At 41.5% G+C, this 21,799-nt stretch overlaps 2 protein-coding genes across 2 annotated transcripts; one reads left to right on the top strand and one right to left on the bottom strand.

The window, feature by feature from the left end:
* Positions 1–119: 119 nt before the first annotated feature.
* On the top strand, positions 120–4,721 carry mylpfa (myosin light chain, phosphorylatable, fast skeletal muscle a). Its single transcript, XM_077559018.1, has 6 exons — positions 120–245; positions 1,453–1,551; positions 2,195–2,375; positions 2,459–2,537; positions 3,566–3,614; positions 4,080–4,721. Exons 1-6 carry the CDS (start codon positions 243–245, stop codon positions 4,179–4,181), a joined length of 513 nt encoding a protein of 170 aa, XP_077415144.1. The 5' UTR covers positions 120–242; the 3' UTR covers positions 4,182–4,721.
* A 2,677-nt stretch (positions 4,722–7,398) lies between these two features.
* On the bottom strand, positions 7,399–21,704 carry tbc1d10b (TBC1 domain family, member 10b). Its single transcript, XM_077558503.1, has 10 exons — positions 21,235–21,704; positions 18,645–19,657; positions 16,780–16,879; positions 16,538–16,645; positions 15,508–15,614; positions 15,236–15,350; positions 13,538–13,603; positions 13,275–13,464; positions 12,985–13,139; positions 7,399–10,808 (listed from the first exon to the last, which is right to left on the bottom strand). The coding sequence occupies exons 2-10, from the start codon at positions 19,637–19,639 to the stop codon at positions 9,915–9,917; spliced, it is 2,730 nt and encodes a 909-aa protein (XP_077414629.1). The 5' UTR covers positions 19,640–19,657; positions 21,235–21,704; the 3' UTR covers positions 7,399–9,914.
* Positions 21,705–21,799: the final 95 nt, after the last annotated feature.

Genomic DNA, 21,799 nt, shown 5'->3' with positions numbered 1-21,799 from the left:
TCTCCTGTAAGCGGATACGCCGACGCCGCCATTCTGTCTCCTTGGCTTTTGCCATTCGCTCGTCCCCAAGCATCCTCCCCTCTCGCTCTCTTTTTTATCCCCCATCCAAACTTGAGGCTGTGGCTAAAGTTAGACGAGGAGGCCCAGCGCTATATAAGCCCCCCGGAGGCGGAGGACCAACGCGGTTTCACCCTCTCCTCTCTTTCTTCATCGTCCCAAACCTCCTCTCTCAGCGTCTCAAGATGGTGAGTAGCTGCCCCGCTGACATGGACTCTCTCTGTCTCCGTTTACAGCCTGCATTATGGAATTCTTTCATTTTTTTCCCACACCGGTTGTCGTTGTATACTTTGGAATAAGCGCACTTTTTCGAGGATGCAAAATGTAGCATTATCAAGAATGAAGCGTGTTGGACCACAGGAACAAGGACCTACATTTAACATTCGCACTTAAGTTAGGTTAGGTTAGTAACTGTAATCAAATAAATAAATAGAGTGTAAATAAGAAAAATAATTCGTAGGAAGCAAGCAAATAAACCAGTTAGTAGGCAACTGAAATAAGCAACAACAACAAAAAAGTTAAAAATTGATAGATGAATAAATAAATAAATAAATAAATAAGAGGTGGAAGTAAGTAACAGATAAAAAAAAAAAAACATGGTTGAAAGTAAGGCAGCATTTATATAATGAAATAGAAGCAAATAAATAAGTAAATAAAAGTAATTATAGACAATAGTGCAAGCACAAATAAAGAATAAACACATAAATAAGCATGAATTTAAGTCAGCAAACATAAGTAAAGAAGGCAAGTAAATATGCAGTTTAAGTAAAGCAAATAAATATACAAGCAAGTACAAGTATGTAAGTCAATAAAAGTACTAAATTAATATGTCATATAAATGGACGCAAGTACATAAGGAAGAGCTCATAAGTAAACATAAGCGAGATTGTACATAAAAAGTAGTCAAGAAAAAATAAGTAAGAAAGTGAAAGTAAGTGAGTAAGCAAATATGAATAATTACTGAAGTAAAATGTAAAAGCAAACGAGTAAACAGGAATGTGAGGAAGGAAGCCAGAATGTAAGCAGCAAGTAAAAATCTGTATGTAAAAGTAAGTAACTCCTAAAGAGCTTAAGTAAATATGTGGTAACAAAAACATGAAGAAAGGTACTTAAGTAAAAGTAAACAAGTGTGTAAGAAGGTTAAAAAAAATAAACAGTCAAAAGCCATTAAAAATAAATAAGTGAAAGCAAGTAAGCAAAGACAACAAGTAACCAATTAAATAAGTCTTTGTCAAAGTAAAAAAGTAGGTAAATAAGTAAGCAGGCAAATACGTAAATGTGAGTCGAAGTACGTTTGAACCTTGCAGATGTTATAATGAGCTGAGTGAAGAAGTTTCTCCTCCTTAACTAGGAAGTGACTTCCTCTCCTTTCTCCCTCCTAAATTTGCCGTGCAGGCACCCAAGAAGGCCAAGAGGAGGCAGGCAGCCGGAGAAAGCGGCTCCTCCAATGTCTTCTCCATGTTTGAGCAGAGTCAGATTCAGGAGTACAAAGAGGTGAGAATCCCCCCAAATATCTCCTCCTTTCACCACAACCACCCGTTTGCACTTCATTTTCTCCGTAAATGCTCAATTGGAGTTCACTTGAGCCCGGATCCATTTTCACTGCACACCCCAAACACCACCAACCCGCCCCCCTGACACTTCAACAAGCATTTCGTTTGCACTGACATGAAATGTCCCACACCTCCTTCCTGTTTTGGTTACCTTTGACCTCCACCGTGCAGCTGTCACTCACCGCCCCTCCAGACCAAAACTGCACCTTTACACCAGCACCGCCCATAAATCCTCTTCAAATAAGGACAGTAACGCACGTCACGTAGATGACTATCTTCGATCATGACACCATCTTCCGGGAACGATTAGCGGGGCCAAGATCCCGATCAAAGATCTTGAGTTTCAGCTGAGAAGATGGATCCCACAGCTGCTCGCTGGCCGTCCCAAATTAACTCGTAAGGAAAGCCGCCACAGGCGCTTTTAGGAATGTTCACTACTGTACTGTAAGGATCTTGCTCCAGTAAGGGGAGACTCTTATTGACAAGCATCCAGAGGGTTTTAGCTTTCCACATGAACGCAAGATAGCACCCAATATATCTTCGGTGTCCCTCATGAATCCATCAATTTGTCTCCGTCCTCGCAGGCCTTCACAATCATCGACCAGAACAGGGACGGCATCATCAGCAAAGATGATTTGAGGGACGTCCTGGCCTCTATGGGCCAGCTGAACACCAAGAACGAGGAACTGGAGGCTATGATCAAGGAGGCCAGCGGCCCCATCAACTTCACCGTCTTCCTCACCATGTTCGGCGAGAAGCTGAAGGGTAGGTTTTTGGATCTTTTGTGCCAAAATACAGGACTTACTGTAAATATATAGATATAGATTATGATATCATTTCCTTCACAGGCGCTGACCCCGAGGACGTTATTCTTAGCGCCTTCAAGGTCCTGGACCCCGAGGGTACCGGAACCATCAAGAAGCAGTTGTGAGTTTGAACTTTTATCATATGCTGTCATCAAAAATAACAAAACACTTCTTGAGGCTTCTTGTGCATGCACAGTAAATAATGTAGAGTACATTTTTCTCTAAAAATAATCCTTTTGGTCCAAAAATTTACACTTGGAAGTTGTATGAGAGAATGTTTTTGGTCTCAGTAGGAGTGGCATAGCTAAGGTGATAGAGTGGCAGTCTCACAAACTGAAGGTTGGGAGTTTGTTCCTTAGATCTTGTTCAACTTTTTTTTTAAATTATTTTGCTCCCCAAAACGTATGTTTTAAGTGTCCCAAAGACGTATTTATATGTTGTTGTTTTTTAATGTTAGAGCATACAGAAGGCTTTGATGCAGCCTCGAAACGGCAAAGAACAATTGAAGAAATGGTAGTTATTATACAAACGGCCAGCAGGTGGCAGCAGAGCAAAAGAGATCGACCAGGGCCATGTTGAAAAAAAGCTCTTTTGCTCACATTTCTAAATAGGTTTGTGAATAATGATGAAACGTAGCTACATTCTAATGCTGGTTGCTGCAAAACGGAAAGAGATGGAAATATACTTTTTTTCCTAATGAAAGAAGAGACTCTAATCTTTCTTTGGTAGGTTCCATGTTTTTATAGCAACAGAACACAATATTCTGTGGGCCTTGCAAAATAAGTCAAAATCCAGTAAAATAGTCGGGAGCGAAGGGGGTTACTTCAGTGAAAATGGCTGGGAGTGAATGAGTTTATAAACTAATATGTACTAAAAAATCCTTCTAAAATTGACTTTGAATTTCTGAGTGAATTTTTTTTACTAAGATTTTGTCATGGGATATGTCAATCCTCTTGTACACAAAAAAATACTTTGAGTAAAATTTACTCTCTTCCAAGTGTAAATTTTAAAGTGAGACCAAATATTTTTAGACTAAAATGTACTCTACAAAATTTACTGTGTATTTGTGTGGCTGTTATATATTGCAGTGACTGTGAATAAATATATTTGATTCTAATGTGGTTATTGTTGTCCATTTTTTGTCCTCAGCCTCGAGGAGCTCCTGACCACTCAGTGCGATAGGTTCTCTAAGGAGGAGGTAAAAATGGCTGACAGTTTTTTTTGTTTTCCGTATATAGGGAGGTTTTAGCAATCTTGATGTATTCAAAACGTGCATTTCACCGGGCAAAAAGTTACTTGTAAAGACCAAGCAGTGTCAAGATAGCTTGATCCACATAAAGCCGTTTTGACAAAATGTTGTAGTACATACACTGACCTGTGTCGGGGTGGCGCTGTAACCCTACCAGGGGAGAAAACAAAGAAGAAGGTGCCCCATGTGTAGCGTCTTTTTTTTTTTTTTACTGAAAGAACAAATACATGCAACAAAGTCATTTAACATTCCAAACATTTACACATTTAAAGAGTCAGGCAACAAGTTACAGTACATAACAAAGACAAACAACTGAACAAAACAATGGGCAATTAGGGCATTCTAACATTAGCTATTACTAATGCTACATCCACTTAGCATCCCCTGACCAACTTGTTGTCACGCTCCCCGCAGATCAAGAACATGTGGGCCGCCTTCCCCCCTGACGTCGCGGGCAACGTTGACTACAAGAACATCTGCTACGTCATCACACACGGAGAGGAGAAGGAGGAGTAAGAAGACGGGAAGCAAGACGACAAATTCCTTCGCTTTTTCCTGCCTTTCCCCTCCCACCTTCTTCCCCGCCTGCCTCCCTTCACCCTACCCTCCGCGTGTACCCGTGGGGTCACCCTCCGCCCAATCCCCCCTTCTCTCGTCCAAAGCAGAGACTTGTGGGGGCTCACGGGATGTCTGTGTCGGCTTATGGGGGAACAGGGGATGCTTTTAAATAAAAAAAATGACATCATCTTTCGCATACGCCAGCCATCTTCTTTCAATGCGTCCTCTTGAGACCACCTGGGGGGGCCCTCATTCCCATTCCGAAGAGGTCCTCTGGGGCTGGAAGGGATGACACACACAAGGGGGAGGAGGGACATCCCCGAAAGAAAACATTCACGTCTTCGGCGACGTTTCCTCCTCTGCCCTTCCCGGCGTGGTCGTCGACCTCCTCTTCCTCCGTAAACTGGTCCACTACGTCCCTGCTCATCCTCACCTTTCCTCTGTACTGAATAAAAAAGGGACAAACTGTGAATAAAACCTCTTTCCTTTTGTACAAGAGTGTCTGTGCTCAGTGTTTTTCTGTGAGGGGGGTGATCAGGACAATAGACAGTTTTGAGTCTTTTGGAGATTGAGAGCAATAGGATAAACTAGGTTTGAAACTGAAAGACAAAAGGCATCTTTGGGTTCTCATTTTTGCTTAGTAACTTTCCTTTCTTATCCACTGACAAATTGACCCAAAAGTACTTGGAGGAAAAGTTATTCAAATTCTGCAACCGTTAACCCAGATTTAGCATAGATTATATCTGACAGACATTTTCGAAAGGAAAGAAAATACAATATGTTACTCATAATCCTTTACAGCAGCAATATTTTGGGCAACAAGCCACTGGACAAAGTTTACAGACTCAAAAGTAATCACAAAGACGAAGCAACTTGAGAGTAAAGACTTTCGAAAAGTAGCAATGAATTTTGACTAAGCTACCGTTATGCTACATACATAACAATAATTTAGGATTTACATATTAGAAAACACCGATAATAGTTGTTTTCGTGGGCCAAAATTCCAACCGTAAGAAACTAAAATGCCAATTAAACATATAAGAAAGACTATTTCCAAATACACTTAATCAATCAAAATCATCGGTTAAATGAGGGACAATAGCAGGGGTATCCAAACTTTTTCCTCTGAGAGCCACATAAAAAAAAATCGAAGAATGCAAGGGCCACTTAAATTTTTTTTTTTTTTCCAAATCAATATCATATTGGTTATACAGTATATTAGTGTTAGTAGTGTTTTTAAAAACTGCTACGTGAACAGCTGAACAAGATTTTCGGGTGGTCGAGACCCTTTAACCCACCACAAAATATCAGCCCCTGCACTGAATAGCAAGCCGAATCTCATCTATAGAATCAGGACCAAAACAGGGCCAATCTGTTGTATGAACATTGTTCAAGCAGTTACTTGGAAATTGTTCATGTGATCGTTTCACAATTTGGACCAATCGACACGGAACAGATTTTTTGCTTGTAAAAATTAATTATCTTCATTCACCACAGTGTTATAAAGAGAAATTATTTAATTTGTTTAATGGTAAACAATTCATTTGCATATTTGGAAAAGCTCTACAGTACAGAAAACAAATGTATTAGTAGCAGATGTATTTCTTAGTATATGCTGTGGGACGCTTACAAATGGATGGATGGCCGCAAATGGCCTCCGAGCCACAGTTTGAACACAACTGATTTATAGCAACACTATGAACAATGAACACACAACCTGAGCTATGAGTCATAAGGAAAGAAAGGATATGATATTTAGAGTCAGGCAGACAGCTAGGAATGAGCGGGCAAATTTTTCACTACATGACATTTATCCACCCCAAAATAACTACTGCATCAGCTGGTTATTCTGACAAAGCAAAAGTCAGACCTACTCGGAGACAAGAGATAACATTTGGTTGTTATCATAGAAAAAAATAAAATAAATCAGCCCCCCAATTTTTTATTTTAATTTTTACCCCAAAAGTTGTATTTCACAGTATGGCCCTGGGCGGACAATCTGAAAATCCTTGACGTAATGCAGATCTGGCGACACCCAGTGTAGCTGTACGTAACTGCATGCCACCAATAAACTCGAAATCATTAAAGCGGTTTTAGTACTACAATTGGATCACTTGGATATGTTATTTGCTGTCGTCAAAGGCAACTTTCATTTAACTCATTCACTGCCATTGACGGTTATAAACGTCAAAAATTCATTTGAACTATTTCTATTAGTTTAACTTTTTTTCCCCATTTTGTTAACAAGAGTATGAAAACCTAGAATTTTTTTTATTGTACATTTAGAACAGATATAAAATTTGTGATTAATCGTGAGTGAAGTTATGCGATTAATTACGATTACAAATTGTAATTGCCTGACACTCCTAGTTTTTAAATCATCTTTTCTTAAAAAAAAAAAAAGATTTAAAAATAACAAAAAAACAATTATTATTTTATTTAAAAAAAGAAAAACGATTATTAAAAATTAGGGGCATCAGGCGATTACATTTTTTCATCGTAATTAATCACATGACTTCACTAGTTAACTTACGATTAATCACAAATTATATATCTGTTCTAAACGTACAAAATAATAATAATTGCCTGTTGCTCCAAATTTTTTATATTCTTTTTGTTTTTTGTAATGAATTTATGGCAGTGAATGAGTTAATTGTTTCATGTGAATCTTTCTTATTTTGTGTGCTAGTTGGGTTTCATATTGCTCTTTTCTTAGTTCTGTTGGCATTGTTGGGGCTTTATTTGAACACACAAAGCAGTCCTTCTCAAATATGGTGGGTAACACTTTTTTTTTGGGGGGGGGGGGGGGGTGACTAGAATAAAGTGCAATTGCACATCCACTGCAGTAGGTGGCAGTGGTGCTCTCATTGTCAGAGCGTGCACAAGGAATACTTGCTCCTCTGCAGAGGTGCACTTACAAAAATTTGATAGACAAATGATACTATTTATAGTCACGGGGGGGGGACAAATATTTTCTTCTTGTAGGGAGGGGTTTGGGGGTGATAAACAAAAAACTGTGAAGAACTGACGTGAAGACATGTAGACAACATTAAAGGTCTGTAAAACCAAATCTTTGATTGAAATCAAAGGAGTAGCATTATTAGACAATTGAGGTGTCAAGAAAACATGCACAAGGAAATTATGAGGAAAAACTAAAACAACCTTCGACGTAAGACTAATTTAATATATTATGGTTTATTACTCATCACAAATGTCATCATTATCATCAATTAAATACATCATGTCGATGTGAGGGAATGAATTCAATTAGCTAGAACATCATCAATTAATTCACTTTCAGCAGAGAGAGTGACTTGTAAACTCAAAAACACACAGAAAAAAAAGAAAGAAAGCCAAAAAGCCTTGTAAATTGTTGCATCGGTGGAAGATGTTTTACAGATGAGAAATGCACAAAGGACCTGACAGAAATGTATTTTTTTTTTTTTTAAGTCCACACCTGGTAACTATGGTGACATAGACGTCCAGTTATAGTTTGCATAGAATTGTCTAGGTCAATGCTGTGTGTGCGTGTGTGACACACAAAAGTCCTTCACCACCACGACAACAATAACAACAAGAGGACGATGATGAAAGAGGGAGTCGGTGTCGCTCGCCTCGCACTGATGGGTCGTTGTCATGGCAACACGTTAACAATACATAGTTACATCACAAGAAGCAGGAAGTTAAGAGCTTCCACTCCCAAAACGTTCCAGAATTTGACGCGGATAAATGACAACGTGCAACAACCTTCCAGTCAACCAGGCGTCCAATGATTCGCATAGAAAAATAATAGCAATAATATTAATGATCATTATATACTATATTTGATTAAATTAACCACTTTATACATAAATACATCAAAAGGTGAGAGGTTAATGCTACATGGGCCCTCCGGGCACCTCACACTCGAGTGACTTCCTAACAAAAAAATCGGGGAGGGGGGAGTGGGGAAACCTGCCCGGTAACAAGCTCGACAGGTGATGTTTTGTTGTAACTACAAGTGCAAAGATCATCCTTCATCGTCTTCTAGTCACATTCCGACATTTGGATAAATAAAATCCATATTAGTTTTTAAGGAATACTCATTGGTCTAATTTCTACAAAAGGAGGATCAAGGACACGCTGACAAGAAAAAGTGACTATACAGGGAGAAAAAATTATAATAAAAAAAAAATCAAGAAAAGCGATTATTTCTCAAGAACAATATATATATTTGAGAAAAAAAAATTGTTAACCAGAATAGTAATTTTTTTCCTTTCAAAACTTGTTTTCAATGGTTAAAATTTACATTTGTCCTGAGGGAAACAGTAGCAATGTGAGGAAAAATACTTCTGAGGGGGAAAAAGAGAGAAAAAAAAGAAAGTTGTGATAATAAAGTCAAGTGGATTTTGTTTTATAAGGTGGGAAAAAAGTCTTACTACAAGAATAATAAAGCCATATTGTTTCTAGAGGAAATGGAATAAAGTAACCTTGTGAGAATACAGTTGCGCGTTTCGAGAGGAAAAATGTACCGATAGTATAATTTTCTTCTCTCCAAAAAACGAAAAATGCACCTTTTTTTCCCCAAGGGTGACATCTTATGAATCTTAATGAAATTAAACAGCATTTTTACAAGGTATTTTTTTTTAATTTACAATGATACTGTTAATGAATAATAATTAAAAAAAAAAAAAAAGGAAAAACAAACAATATTACAAGAAGTCATTTTTAGAAGAAAACGGTAATCTTTTTAAAATAAGTCTTTTTTTTTTTTACAAAAATAAATGGCCTTTTCTCAAAGGAAATATATTACAAAAATAAAAAATTTCAGAAAGAAAATCTTCAGTGAAAAGTTGTATGATGAGAGCAAATCTATATTAATTGGAAAAAGGAATTAAGAAAAAATAAAACTTTATACTCATAGTACATTATTCTTTTCCGTGTGTCCCTAACCCTCCTTGGTGCACATCCAACACTGCTGTTTAATGATTAATTTATCAATTAAAGACCTCCTTCAGGTGTAAGCACTGAGGCCTAAACAAACTATTAGATCACTATTAAAAAGTCCCACTCGTTTGTTTTTGTTAAAAACACACAAAAAGCACAACCTCATGGTTGCAATACTCTCCGTCGGCAGCAGGGGGAGGCGCGCACACTGCAGTAACTCTACGCTACTAAGGCACGCACCACAACATCCAATAAATAGGACCCGGAAGTCTTGCTGGAGGTGACTCGATGTTATAATCACCACCCAATTAAACGTCTTTGGAGGTGGGGCTTTAATTCTTATTATGTACATCTTCTGTGGTTCGTCATGGTTAAAACAATAAAGTTATTTCTAAAAAAAAAAAAAATGGTGTCATGTTGTGACCATGAGATCATTTCCTTGCTTTTGAAAAATGGACACCGTCCCAATCCAGGAAGTCCCATTTCTTTAGCTTAATAGCATAATTGCCTATTATTTATTGTCACAATAATAATATAAAAAATAATAATAATGTGCTTAAAAATTTTGTTTTTCTTTGTCTGTGTAAATTCTGTCATCCAGGTCAAAGGTTGAATCGAGGCAACTGGACTCTCTGCATTAATTTGTTTTTTTTCTTCTTGTTTTCTGAAAATGTTCAAAAGGACAAGTAGGCAATTGTGCTATTAGGCCAATATTTTTTTCTAATCTGTCATTCTGTCTCTGATGTAAACCTAATTGCTTTTGTCTCACTCCGCCTCCTTTTTCTTTTCATGCTCCAATGAGGTGGAATCTCTGGCTGCCGCGGCGGCTGCCCCGTTTTTGTCAAGTTCTGGCCCCGGTCCCGCTGCCCCTTTGTCCTTCTTCTTTCCCGGTTTCTTCTTCTCCTTCTCCAGACGCTCTTTCTCCTTCTTAAGTCTCTCCTTCTCTGCCTTGTCCTTCTCCTTTTTCTCCTTCAGCCGCTTCTTCTCATCCTCGCGCTCCTTCTTCTTGTCCTCCCTGCTCTTCTTCTTCTTGCGGCCGTCCTCCTCAACGCGAGGTGGCGGCGTGGCCGGCGGGGACTCCGCCGCTGTCTTCTTGTTGGCATCGGTGCCAGGCATCAGGGGGGTGTTGTTGGCGGTGGGCGAGGGGATGGCGGGCGTGATCTGCTCTGAGACGATCCTCGGGGAAGGGGATAAAGCGTTGGGCGTCGGTGAACTTTGACCGCCTCGTGGGCCGGTCCCAACGAGGGGGCTCTGCACTTGCAGCGCCCTCTGCGCCGCCCCGGGGGGAATCGGCGGCTTCTGGCTGCCGACGGCTGGGGGCGACTGTGACCGCGCACCATCAGAAAACGAGGGCCCCGAAAAGGAGCTCTTCTTGTTGTGTGAGTGGAACGGCGTCCTGGACATGCGGAAGCCCGGGAGCGAGAGCAGGGAGGACGACGCCCGCAGGGGTCCCGGTGGCGGGATGGAGCTGGACAGGAAGGAGAAGCTGCCTCCCGAACTGATGGCGGCTGCGCGACGCTTGTGCTCGAAGATAGCTCGGGTGCCGTGTAGGCGGCGGCCGGGCTGGTGAGTCAGCTCCCCTCGGGACTCTCGCCATTTCCTCACCTGGACCGCGCACTCGCGCTCAATCAGCGCCTCCGTCACCTGGAGAAGGATCACCTGGATGACAAAGAAAGCCATGTGAGGGGAATATTTCACTCAGGAGGTGAGAGAAAGAAGTGGACAGAGACAGTGTGTGTCCAGTGCGAGTGCCTTGGCCACCAGAGGGCAGCATAATACAAAGAGATATGCTAAACGGGGATAAGGAATACACTTGTAAGTAGTAGGGATGTAACGATAACGGCAATATCATGATATCACGATATTATAACTGCCACAGTATCGTCGTAGTCATGTCACGATATTAAAATCTGTTAAAAAAATCTGGTTGATTTCCATTTGTGCAGTTCTAGCACCCTCTGGTGGCTAGTTTTTTTAGTGACGTTTAATTTTCACAAGGCATGTTTTGGCCCTTCTATGTTTAAAATCCACGCTAATGGTCAGATGAAGTGGAACATAATACGCTTGTAAACCGAGTGTTTATATGCATTGCTGTTTATGTACAAAATCACAATATTGTGTGTGCGCGTGTGCGTGTGTGTGTGTGTGTGGGGGGGGGGGGGTGGGGGTTGGGGGTAGTATGAGGTCCTTTTTTTTTTTTTTTTTTTTTTTACAATATTGTTACCTTTTTTTAAATTGCCAACCTTCCAACAATATTGTGATAATTATCGTATTGTGATGTTTGGATATTGTTCCATCCCTTGGAAGTAGTATAGTATGGTATAGTCTGTCTGCATGTCTTGTCAAATCAAGGTTATTTTAGTTAATGAAAATAACTAAAACTATAATTGGAAAAAAAATGTTCACAAAATAAAATAATGCCTTTAAAAATATATATTTAAAAAAATACAACTGAAACTACATTTTACGTAAGCAAAAACTAACAGTCATTTTTGGACTATAAGCCGCTACTTTTTTCACTTGCATTCGACCCTGCGGCTAATACAAAGGTGCGGCTTATCCATCGGATCACAAGGGGGCGCACTATAAAAAAAGCGCAAGAGCGTCAAGCAGAGCCAAACAAACCAAGTGAGCCCGAATACAGTAGGAGAGACAGAACGAGAGCGAGACAATTTGCGCCCTCATTACGGAAAAGAAAGTAGCGGGAACCCGGTCTGGTAAGAATAAAACACCTGCGGCTTACAGTTGAGTTGGCTTATATGTGTAATAAACCTGAGTATTCTCCAAATTTAGCAAGCGCGACTTAAAGTCAGGTGCGCCTTTTAGTCCAGAAATTACTGTACAGTACATAGTATAACCGGGTTTAGTACTGCTCAACAGGAATCCAAGCCACAAATGCAGTTTGGAAGTTCGTAACTTGGCAAACAAAGAGATGGAAAGCAAGACCATCCTAGCTTTAAGACTTTCAGGCTGTGATTTGTCTAACTTTACAAGAAATCTTATGCACTGTACTAATTGTACTTCAAAGTAAGGGGATGATAATACAGTACCTGGATTTGATTTATGAATGTTTTTGTGAGTTTTTACTCCACAATGTTTTTTATCTAGAACACACAAAAATACATAACATTCGTACTAAAATTAAAAAAACACAATTAAACTTAAACAAAGCATTTTCAAAAAACTCAAATCAATAAAAACTAATAAAACACGCTCTGAAAATTAAATCTAAACAAATTTACAACAACAAAAAACTCAAAATCTAATAACATTAACAACCAATGAAAATTCCTAAACTATTATAACCCTGGTTCAAAAAAGTTGTCAAAAGGCTGATATTATATTTTCAGTGTTGTTTGGTTGTCATTTTTAACTGCAGCTGTTCTGGATCTGAAACAGTCGAATGACGCTGCTGCAACCATCAGTGATGAGTTAAGTTTTTCTTTCCAACTTTAAATGTGTCAGATGTTCTTATGGATTTTTTTTTAACAGGTATGTAGTGTTTCTTTTGCAACCAAGAATGTCAAAATATTCAAATGATGGTGATTAAATTTCCAGACTTTCCCCCAAACACAGCCAGCGGTTAAGTAAAAAAAAAAAAAAAAAAAAAACGTTGCTGGTTACCTGTACACAAATGCACTTTTGTTGCATTAAATTTCATATTAAACAGGGTTGGTACTTTTTTTATTTTAGCATAAAATAGATGAAAGGAAAATGTTAAAGAACAATAAAAATATCTATATAATAATCTTCTCTTTTGCATATGTGAATGGTCAAAAAGGTACTGATTCTGCTTCAATTTGAGAGAGGACTGTCAATTTGAGGAGTGACGCACCTCCTGGACCAGGTTATCCTCCCTGATGGTGTCTGGTGTGATGCCCCGGAGCCGCTCCATGGTCTCGTACATGCCCTGCACCTCCCTCAGTTTGTCCACCGAGCCCAGCATCTGCTTGAGCAGCACCAGGCCCACGCGGAACACGATTTTCACCCCTAGACAAGACCACAAAAATACACAAAGTCGAAAACAAAAACAAAAAAGTGCATTCTGCCTCTTGTCAGTTATTGTGCTGACTTACAAAATAGAAACATCAAGTCAAATGCGTTAAGTTGTGTCGTATTTGGTACCTTCACAGAAGAACATGTCCCACACGCGCAGCACGCAGCCCCACGGCAGCGTGCGCGAGAAGATGCACATGAACCACTCGGTCATGTAGAGGATGGGGTCGATCTTGAACTTCTTCAAGTGTCTGTAAGCCATGGGACACGTGCGGCGTAACAGCGAGAAAAAGATCTCGCCGTCCAGCTGGATGGCTTCCTGGAGGAGGAAAATAACACACGAGTCAGCAAAAGGAGACAGAAGGTGACATTGAGCTTTTCAGCGGACTCACCAGCCCGGCGCTGTAGTAGCCCGGGAGAAACTTTTCACATATCTGCACCAGGCACCAGAAGGCTTGCTGCGGATCACACATGAATTACTGTCAACGGCCATCTTGTGACTAGGCACATGACATTGTGAGCACACAGTAATGTAAGAAAATGGGCATCATTGCCACATACTGTACAAGTGCACAGTAAAAATGGCACTCAAACTAAAAAAAATATAAAAAATCTAGGCACACCATCACTTGAGTACGACGGCGTATTAGGGCCACGTAAATATTTTTTTTTAGAGGGAGGTAATATTCTGAGAAAAAACTCTCAAATTTGCCACTTTCTAAAGTGGCAAATTTACGAGAAATAAACTCGCAAATTTCCAACTTTAGAAAGTGGCAGATTTTTAAGAAAAAAAACTCCGAAACTTATGAGAAATACACGTAAGCGCACTACTCGGATGTTTGTGCCAATACTTTTCAGTCGGGTTTTCAAAAAAAGGAGATGGTAATTGCTTTAGCAGAGATGAACCATATCATGTTAATCATTCGCACTTTGAAGCGTTGGTTTGGGTACTCCCCGCGTCAAAGACACCTCACTTTGCGAAAGTCCACACCCGGACGATCAAGCATTTAAGTTAATTTGTTAAAATGGATATTTACTTGACATTTATGTTTCCAGAATTATAGTAGCTAAGTTCTGACGCTCTCCATCATTCACTTGCATTTACCAGGGATGTGATTTGACCAAACGTGAAATTATCTGAAAATTTAGCCGGGGGTCTGGGGGCCGCCGTCACCCAGCTAGATCCAGGGCAGTGCCCTGGTGGGGGGACAAGGGGGGGCTTCCCGGAGCTCATGGGTTTTCCGTGTTTTTAAGTACTTTCAATGCACTCACATGACAAAGAAATAGACAAAACAACAGCATAAATTTTCAATATATATTGAACTATCCCATATAAAATGGCAGTTTTAGTCAACTCAAAATCAGTCACATTCAAAAACATTGGACTGCCTTTGCTTTTAAAAAACTATCACTGAGAATATCATCATATCTAACTAATGTGATTACTAAGTTAACGCATAAATAATGTTGAAGAGTTCAAATTTCATGAACAAATAATTGTATCATGACCAAATGAAAAGTAACTCATATTAGAACATACCACAAATGTCTTTGTTATAGCAGAAGATGTTATCTGTCGGAGTCATGTGCATACACAATGAACTACAAAAAAAAAAAAAACGGAAATTTAAAATGTTTATTTTTGGAGATAAAAAAAGCGGAAACCGCGAATTAGCGGAAAAATCACATCCCTGATTTACCTAAAGTATGCTAGCTTCTGATTGGTTAGTATTAAGACAGCTGATAGGGGATCAGGAAGCGTTGTCGCTCTAGCTGCCGTGTACAGTATGACGAGTCGGGTTTAAATTAAGAAGAAGTCTGTCTCCATCCTGCCTTTTCATTTTATAAAGAGTGTTCCATTAGCCACAAAAGCTAAAGGTAGACAAAAGCCAGCACCTCGCCCAGACTATAGCTACGTTAGGAATATTAACCCCCTCCCCCCCGTCTAAAACATTTTTTCTATACGTGGCCCTAATACGCCGTTGCACTTGAGCAATGCAAGTATCATGGTTAAAACCACAGCTGCCACTTATTAAGAAACAACAAAATAACTGGAAATGGACCCGAAATCATCCCAAACGCTCACACACCTCAGCGGGCATGTGCATGAGGAGCACGGCAGCCACGGGAGCCTGCGCCTGGCAGTAGCCCTCGTCAGGCCGGTAGATGGTGTACGCCTTCAAAATGCGGTAGAGATCCTGTTGCCTGCGGACCCACAACAAATCTATAATCAATACATTTTGGTGTCTTTAAAGGTTATAGTAGCAGTAGGGCTGGCAATTATGGGGCAAAAAAGAAATCACTCTTATTTTTGATTGATATTGAAATCCATCCATTAAGTGAAGTTGGGTTAGATTCTGACCCGTGGCCACCCCGTGCAGCAAACATCTCATGGAAGGGAAACTGCCTGTGAAGATCTTTCTCGATGATGTCCAACCACTTGGCCTCTCCCGGCTCTCTCTCCAGCTCCTGCGCACAAGACAAAACCCCTGAGTAGTTTCCGAGCGTCCATAAGTGCTTAGGATGACACAACCGCGAGACCACAGGAAGTCGATACAGAACACGAAAGAAGGCCTCCTCCCTCCAGCAAGCGAGACGAATTTGAGGTCTGATGGGCGGGATTAGGCGGCGTGATAAGAGGCTTACAGTTTCCTTCGCCCCGCAGACGCCTAGGCCACAACTTCCCTTTGCCAGGCTGTCACTTTGACGCCACTTCGGTTCAACCTGGTGGCATCGTTTTCACCTTCTAATACAGATGCTATAGCTAACAAAGAGCAGCGATTGCCACATAATGCTTACAGCGCTCGTTTTGGAGTCAAGCCAAACTATTTATGTCACTTTCACAAGAATTCAAAGAAATGTCCAAAGTAGCAAAATCGCAAGTCAAACATTTTTAAGAGTTTCAGGCATGTTTGGGAACATTGTAAACAACAAGTATCTTCCCACTAAAGTAAGGCACACACGGCGATAATTGGGACAAATTTGAGCAGTCAGCAAAAGCCCGATCATCAGATGTCTCTAAAAGATTATCATGTGTGATTAGCCTGTGGTTTGGTGTGTGATAAGTAAGACCGCCAGAGACATCCCTTATGTCTGTGGTCAACACCTTGTTGGCAGAATTAGAATTAGACCAAACTTTGTGATCGTGACGCGAAACGGAACAATAGCCAATCAGGAAGCTCGCTGAAAATGTAGAGGAGTAGCTAGTCGTGCTGGGTTGAACGCACGTACTAGTTACCAGATAAGCTAACGGTTGGGCTAGCTGCCTCCCAAATGTCACTCTAGGTACGATACATTTTTCCTCATCATGTAAGGGGTCTCTCTGACTGTATACCTAGTGTGTGTTACACACACTCAAAAATCTACTAACTGTATGACTGGCTGCATTGTACCTCAAACTTTCCAGGGTTGGCGTCCAGCAGCTCCTGACTGTTGGACAACAGCTGCCAGGCTTTGGAGCGGAGCGACGACGGGATCCCCTTCCGGCAGCGCAACTTCACCTGCAATAAATACACTTTTTTTTAAAATAAGTTTCACTTTACTAACATTATTATCACTCTGCTTGCTCCCGAAAAGTGCTTCAGATAGTTTCCATGACAAGCAGAAGCTGCGAGTATGCGGGCCGGGGTGGTACCTTCTGGAAGCGATGTTTAATCCATTTGTCCCAGTTGTTGAACATGTCCAGCCATTTCATCTCCCTCTGCCGGGCCACCTCCACTCGCACGTCCTTGTCACTGCCACAATGAACAATACAACAATGTCACAATGACACAATAGCCGATACAAGCATCCAGATACCACTGATACATTCTTAAGAGGCAGTAGAGTGGAGGAGCAGTTGTCTTATCAAAGTTATGAAGAGGCACGATGAGAGGTTGCAACAAAGAAGGTTGAGTGCATGTTGATGACTCACAAACACTCAGCCTGTGACTCACAGCACAAGCAAATTAATAAGGAAGTTTAGAGCGGCAGGAAAGAGATGGCGAGGCAAAGTGATGACACGAACAAGTGCGTCCATTTGCATGAAGCTGCGCTGTGGGTGTTTAGAACAGTCAAACGTGTCGGTGGCAGAGCGGAACTGCAAAGGAGATTACAAATCTACAAAACTGTCACCATCTAATTAAGTCTACAGGCAATGAATGCACAGCGCTAAAGGAAGAGATCAGATGAGTATTATGAGCAACCTTCAATAACGATAATTAGCCACTTTTAATGTAATGGCCTACTGACACTTTCTTTTTACTACTATCATTTAGTAATAAATTCTTGTTTTTATTTAGGATAATATTTTGACTTTCCGGGTGTCTGAAGCTCTAACATGTTTCTTTGAACATCAATAAAAACATTTAAAAATATATATATATAATGGCAATGCTCTAACTTTGGAGTCACATTATAGTATTCCTATTTGTCATATATATGTCAAGTGAACAGCTACTTACATTAACGTAAAAACAATACTTAGTCCTAATTGTCAAGTGTAAAAAGATAGTTAAAAGAAATCAAATGTATGTAAAACTACTTTGCTTCAATGTTGCGCATGAAATGTAAATGCCTCAACTTTTTAACATTGCTAACTCACATACAAGAGTAAAAAGACAATAACCACCACTAACAGTAAAAAACAAGAGAATAACAAGAAAATGTTCAATTTGAACTTAATGACAAATAATGTTCTCATTTTATAGCATTATCAATTGTTATACAGTGTTAATTTTTACAACACATTTTAATTTAGTCTTAGTTTTATAGTCTTTTGACTAAAATTTATAAAAGTTTTAGTCATACTTTAGTCATCTGATTGTATTTTAGTTTTAATCCAATTTTAGTCGACGAAAATAAAGTTCAATTTTAGTCAACAAATTGACAATTTAGTCGATCTTTTCCTTCAGCATACATTTCAACTTTTATACAGAAAATTATAACACACCTATTTGTAACTGTAGTTTAACACGCAAGACACATTAAACAACGGTGCCTTTACTAAACTCTGTTTCAATGAAGATAATTACTAATCTGATATCTTAAAACTTAGTTTTCACCTAAAACATTTTTTAAAAAGTGCATAACTGCCTAAAATTAATCTTACAGCTGCACAAGAATGTAAACATGTTTGAACATTAAATAAAGTGCAGTGAACAATTTCTGAGTGGTTCTTTTCTCCCACCCGCGTCTCATTCCTTCTGATTGGATTTTGTGAATTTTCGTCACCGAGGTTATTTTAGTTTTAGTCACTGACGAAATTGTCAGTCAATTTGGTTATTGTTATCGTCTGAATGAATGGCATCTATTTTAGATATCGTTTCATTTTCGTCAGAATTGTTTTTTTGTGACAAAAAATATGACGAAAACATTTAGTCTACGAAAGTATCACTGGTAAAACAGTTCACCATCATAAATTGCAACAAATAAACGCAACAAAACAGCTGATCTCAACGCTGGCAATGCAGGGTGACACCCACGCACACACATATAATACTTTGATGACGCTGAACTGACCTCAGCTCGCTGAACTGGTTGCCACCCAAGAACCCGTACTTGTCGGTGCGCCTCACCGCCATGCCGTTGATCTCTGAGTCGGAGCCCAGTGAACTACCGTCGTCCCCGAGGCCTGATAGCGACTCCAGCGTCCCCGACATCAGACTGGCAGATTCCAGGTAGCTGAGGGTGTCGGGGGCCGGCCGCTGGGCGCCCGGCGGGGGGAGGCTGGGCTCTTGGATGAGCGGTACTGTGGGGCTGGAGTGTCCGGCTCTTGGTGGCGGGGTGCAGGGTGGAGGGAGGCTGGGGGCAGGTTCTTGGATGAGCGGCACCGTGGGGCAGGGGTGCGCCGCCTGTGGAGGCGGTGTGCAGGGTGGCTGTGCTTTGATGGGACTTTGAGGCTTGGGGGACACAGGCGGGGGAGGGCTCTTGGGGGATTGCTGTGGTTTCTCCTCCACGACTGGGGGTGCCACAACTGGGGGTGCCGCTGCGACTGGGGGTGCCGCTGCGACTGGGGGTGCCGCGGCGACTGGAGGTGCCGCGGCGACTGGGGGTGGCGCCGCGAGTGGGGGTGGTGCCACAACAGTGGGCGCCACAACAGTGGGCGCCACAACTGTGGGCGCCACAACTGTGGGCGCCACAACTGTGGGCGCCACAGGGACATCAGTACTGGCGGAGGGAGGGTTGTGGGTGACATGCACGCTTGGGTACAGGTTAGGACCGGGAGTGTGGTCAGGAGAAGGGGACGTCTGTTGCGGTACATCTGCTTCAATGGCAGCACCATGCCCCACCACTTCCTCCTTCTGGGGCGGCGCCGACCCATCATCGCCCACGGAGGTCTGGGTAGTTGCCAAAATCGGCAGTGGAGGTGTCAACAGTGTGTCAGGAGTGTCTCCAATTAAATTCACATCATTGCACAGCGAAGATTTGGTCGCCACCGACGAGGCAGAGGGAGCCGCATGGGCGTCGACCAAGGCAGGCGGCGGCGATGACGACAAGGCAGAAAGTTCGGCCATGTTGTGACAAGAGCTCTCCTGTAACATGGGTGGACATTTTGCAACAATGAATCGGCAAATAAACATCAACAGCTCATACCAAATGTATTAAGTCACGGCCTCAGAGATATAATGATTACCTTGTGACAACACATTTGTATTTCTTTTAACTCAGTGACTTATTTCTACAAGTTTTATTTCCATTGCTCAAGGTGGTGGTCATTTCTCATAAGGCAAGCAATCATATTAACAAAGACATGTACAGTGCCAACATGAACGACTTTTTTGACTATTGATTATTGCTTATAATGGATTTTACTTATTTTGTGCAAGCTGTTTTATCATGAGAATTTGACAATAAGGCTCTTTACTGGATTACTTGCGAGTTCTTTCTAATCATGCTTATTTCTATTGTGCAAGGAAGCCATTTTCATGAATAATTGCCGTCAGGAGTGAGCACATTAGTCATGACACGTACAGGGTTTTTCCTGGCTCAAATTGAGGCAGAGGTGATACCATCCTGACTATGATGGGTAACTACTGATACCAGGTATTGGTATCGGTGCCAATACCAGTCTTACTTTAAGGTATCGGTTCTCATGGCGGTGACCGATACCATTATCGGCTGCCCTCCTGCGCCATGACGTGCATGTATTCTGTAAATTCAACTGACTTGCTTTCAATTTATATAGGCAACATATAATAATTCAATAATAAGAATAATAGTTACAATAAGAACATGACTATTAGCATGTTAAAGCATTCATTCATTATCAGTCTCTCAGGCTGGAGGTGGCTAGCAAATAAGGTGGAGGTGGCCGCCTCTGAATTTTGTACACAGGAAAAACCCTGCACGTAGGTGTGGTCAAATGTGCCATAGATATTTTCTTAAATATCCAGAATGATTTCAATTATGCAATGTGTCAATCATCACAAGCAACTGACAAGAGGGATTATGATAAGTGCATAAATTGCACATGGAGTGTACGTTTCTCGATAGTGGATCATTTCTAGTCCTTTCATTTCTATCATCATCAAGTATTTGTATCTACTGCTTTTATAAGTGTACACACAAGATGAGCACATGCGATACAATAAAACAATTATTTTTGTAAAGCATATCTCTTCATTTCAATCAGATAGCAAAATGCACTCTCTCAAACATACAATACAACAATGCATGCCAGGCTGCATTTCCTCTTATGCAAGCCAGCATCTTATAAATAGAAAGGATGTGATGAGTAATTCCACTTTGTAGCAGACTGCCAGTGCACTGCGCAGGTCGCATGACCAGAGTAACATATTTTGCACGAATGACTCTTTCAAATGAATCGTGTGTGTCAAGCGTTTCAAAATAACACAACACTCTTATCAACACAGCGCTGATCCGCTATTCTGCTGATCGAGCAGTGTGGAGCATACATGCTAAGCTAACAACACTATTCAAATGCTCTCTACAGTGGGAGGTCTGGCCGCCCAGCAAGAACGATTTACGCACGGCTAATTAGCCAACGCGCACCCCGACGTGCCAGGAGGCCCGGTCGAGCAGGGTCCGCGGCCTTGGCCACTGAGCTTGCCCCGATCGGTCGCCCCCTCCCGTCAAAAGCTCGACTCACCTACGCCCGGCGTTGTCACTGCGACGCGTCCGCCCGGGTGGCCAGGGGGTTGCTGGGCGTGCGTTGGCCCGCCACAGCGACAGCTCCTCCGCCAAGCTCCTCGGTGGAAAGGAAGGAAAACTGCGCAGAAGGCGACCCACCGGAGAAGCGGCGAGGATGAGGACGCTCGGCGGCTTCGGGTGGTGGTGATGGTTCGTAGTGGGTGGTGTTAGCCAGGCTAACCTAGCAGCTAGTTATTAGCTTCTTCTAGCAGCAGCCGTCCGTATGTTAGCATTGCTCGCTAGCCCGCGTTACTTTGCCAACCATTTCACTGGAGCTACCTGCTCACCGGACTGTTTTATTCCTGCATCCCTAAAAAGCAAAAATAAATAATTTCTTTTGTTTAATGCATCCAAGTTGAGCGGCGCGGGTACATCCTCGGCGAGCCGCCTGCATTTCCGATTGACAGCTCCGTACGTGCGCGCGTCCGCAGAGCCGAGCACGCAGGCGCGCGGCAGCGACGCCGTTAAAGGGTTTATAAAGTCACTTTTTTTCCTTTTTTTTACTAGGACAAACCACCGGAAGC

This window comes from Vanacampus margaritifer, chromosome 2 (genome assembly GCF_051991255.1).
Source record: "Vanacampus margaritifer isolate UIUO_Vmar chromosome 2, RoL_Vmar_1.0, whole genome shotgun sequence".
Taxonomy (NCBI): Eukaryota; Metazoa; Chordata; class Actinopteri; order Syngnathiformes; family Syngnathidae; genus Vanacampus; species Vanacampus margaritifer.
This window is presented reverse-complemented; position numbering and strand designations above follow the sequence as displayed.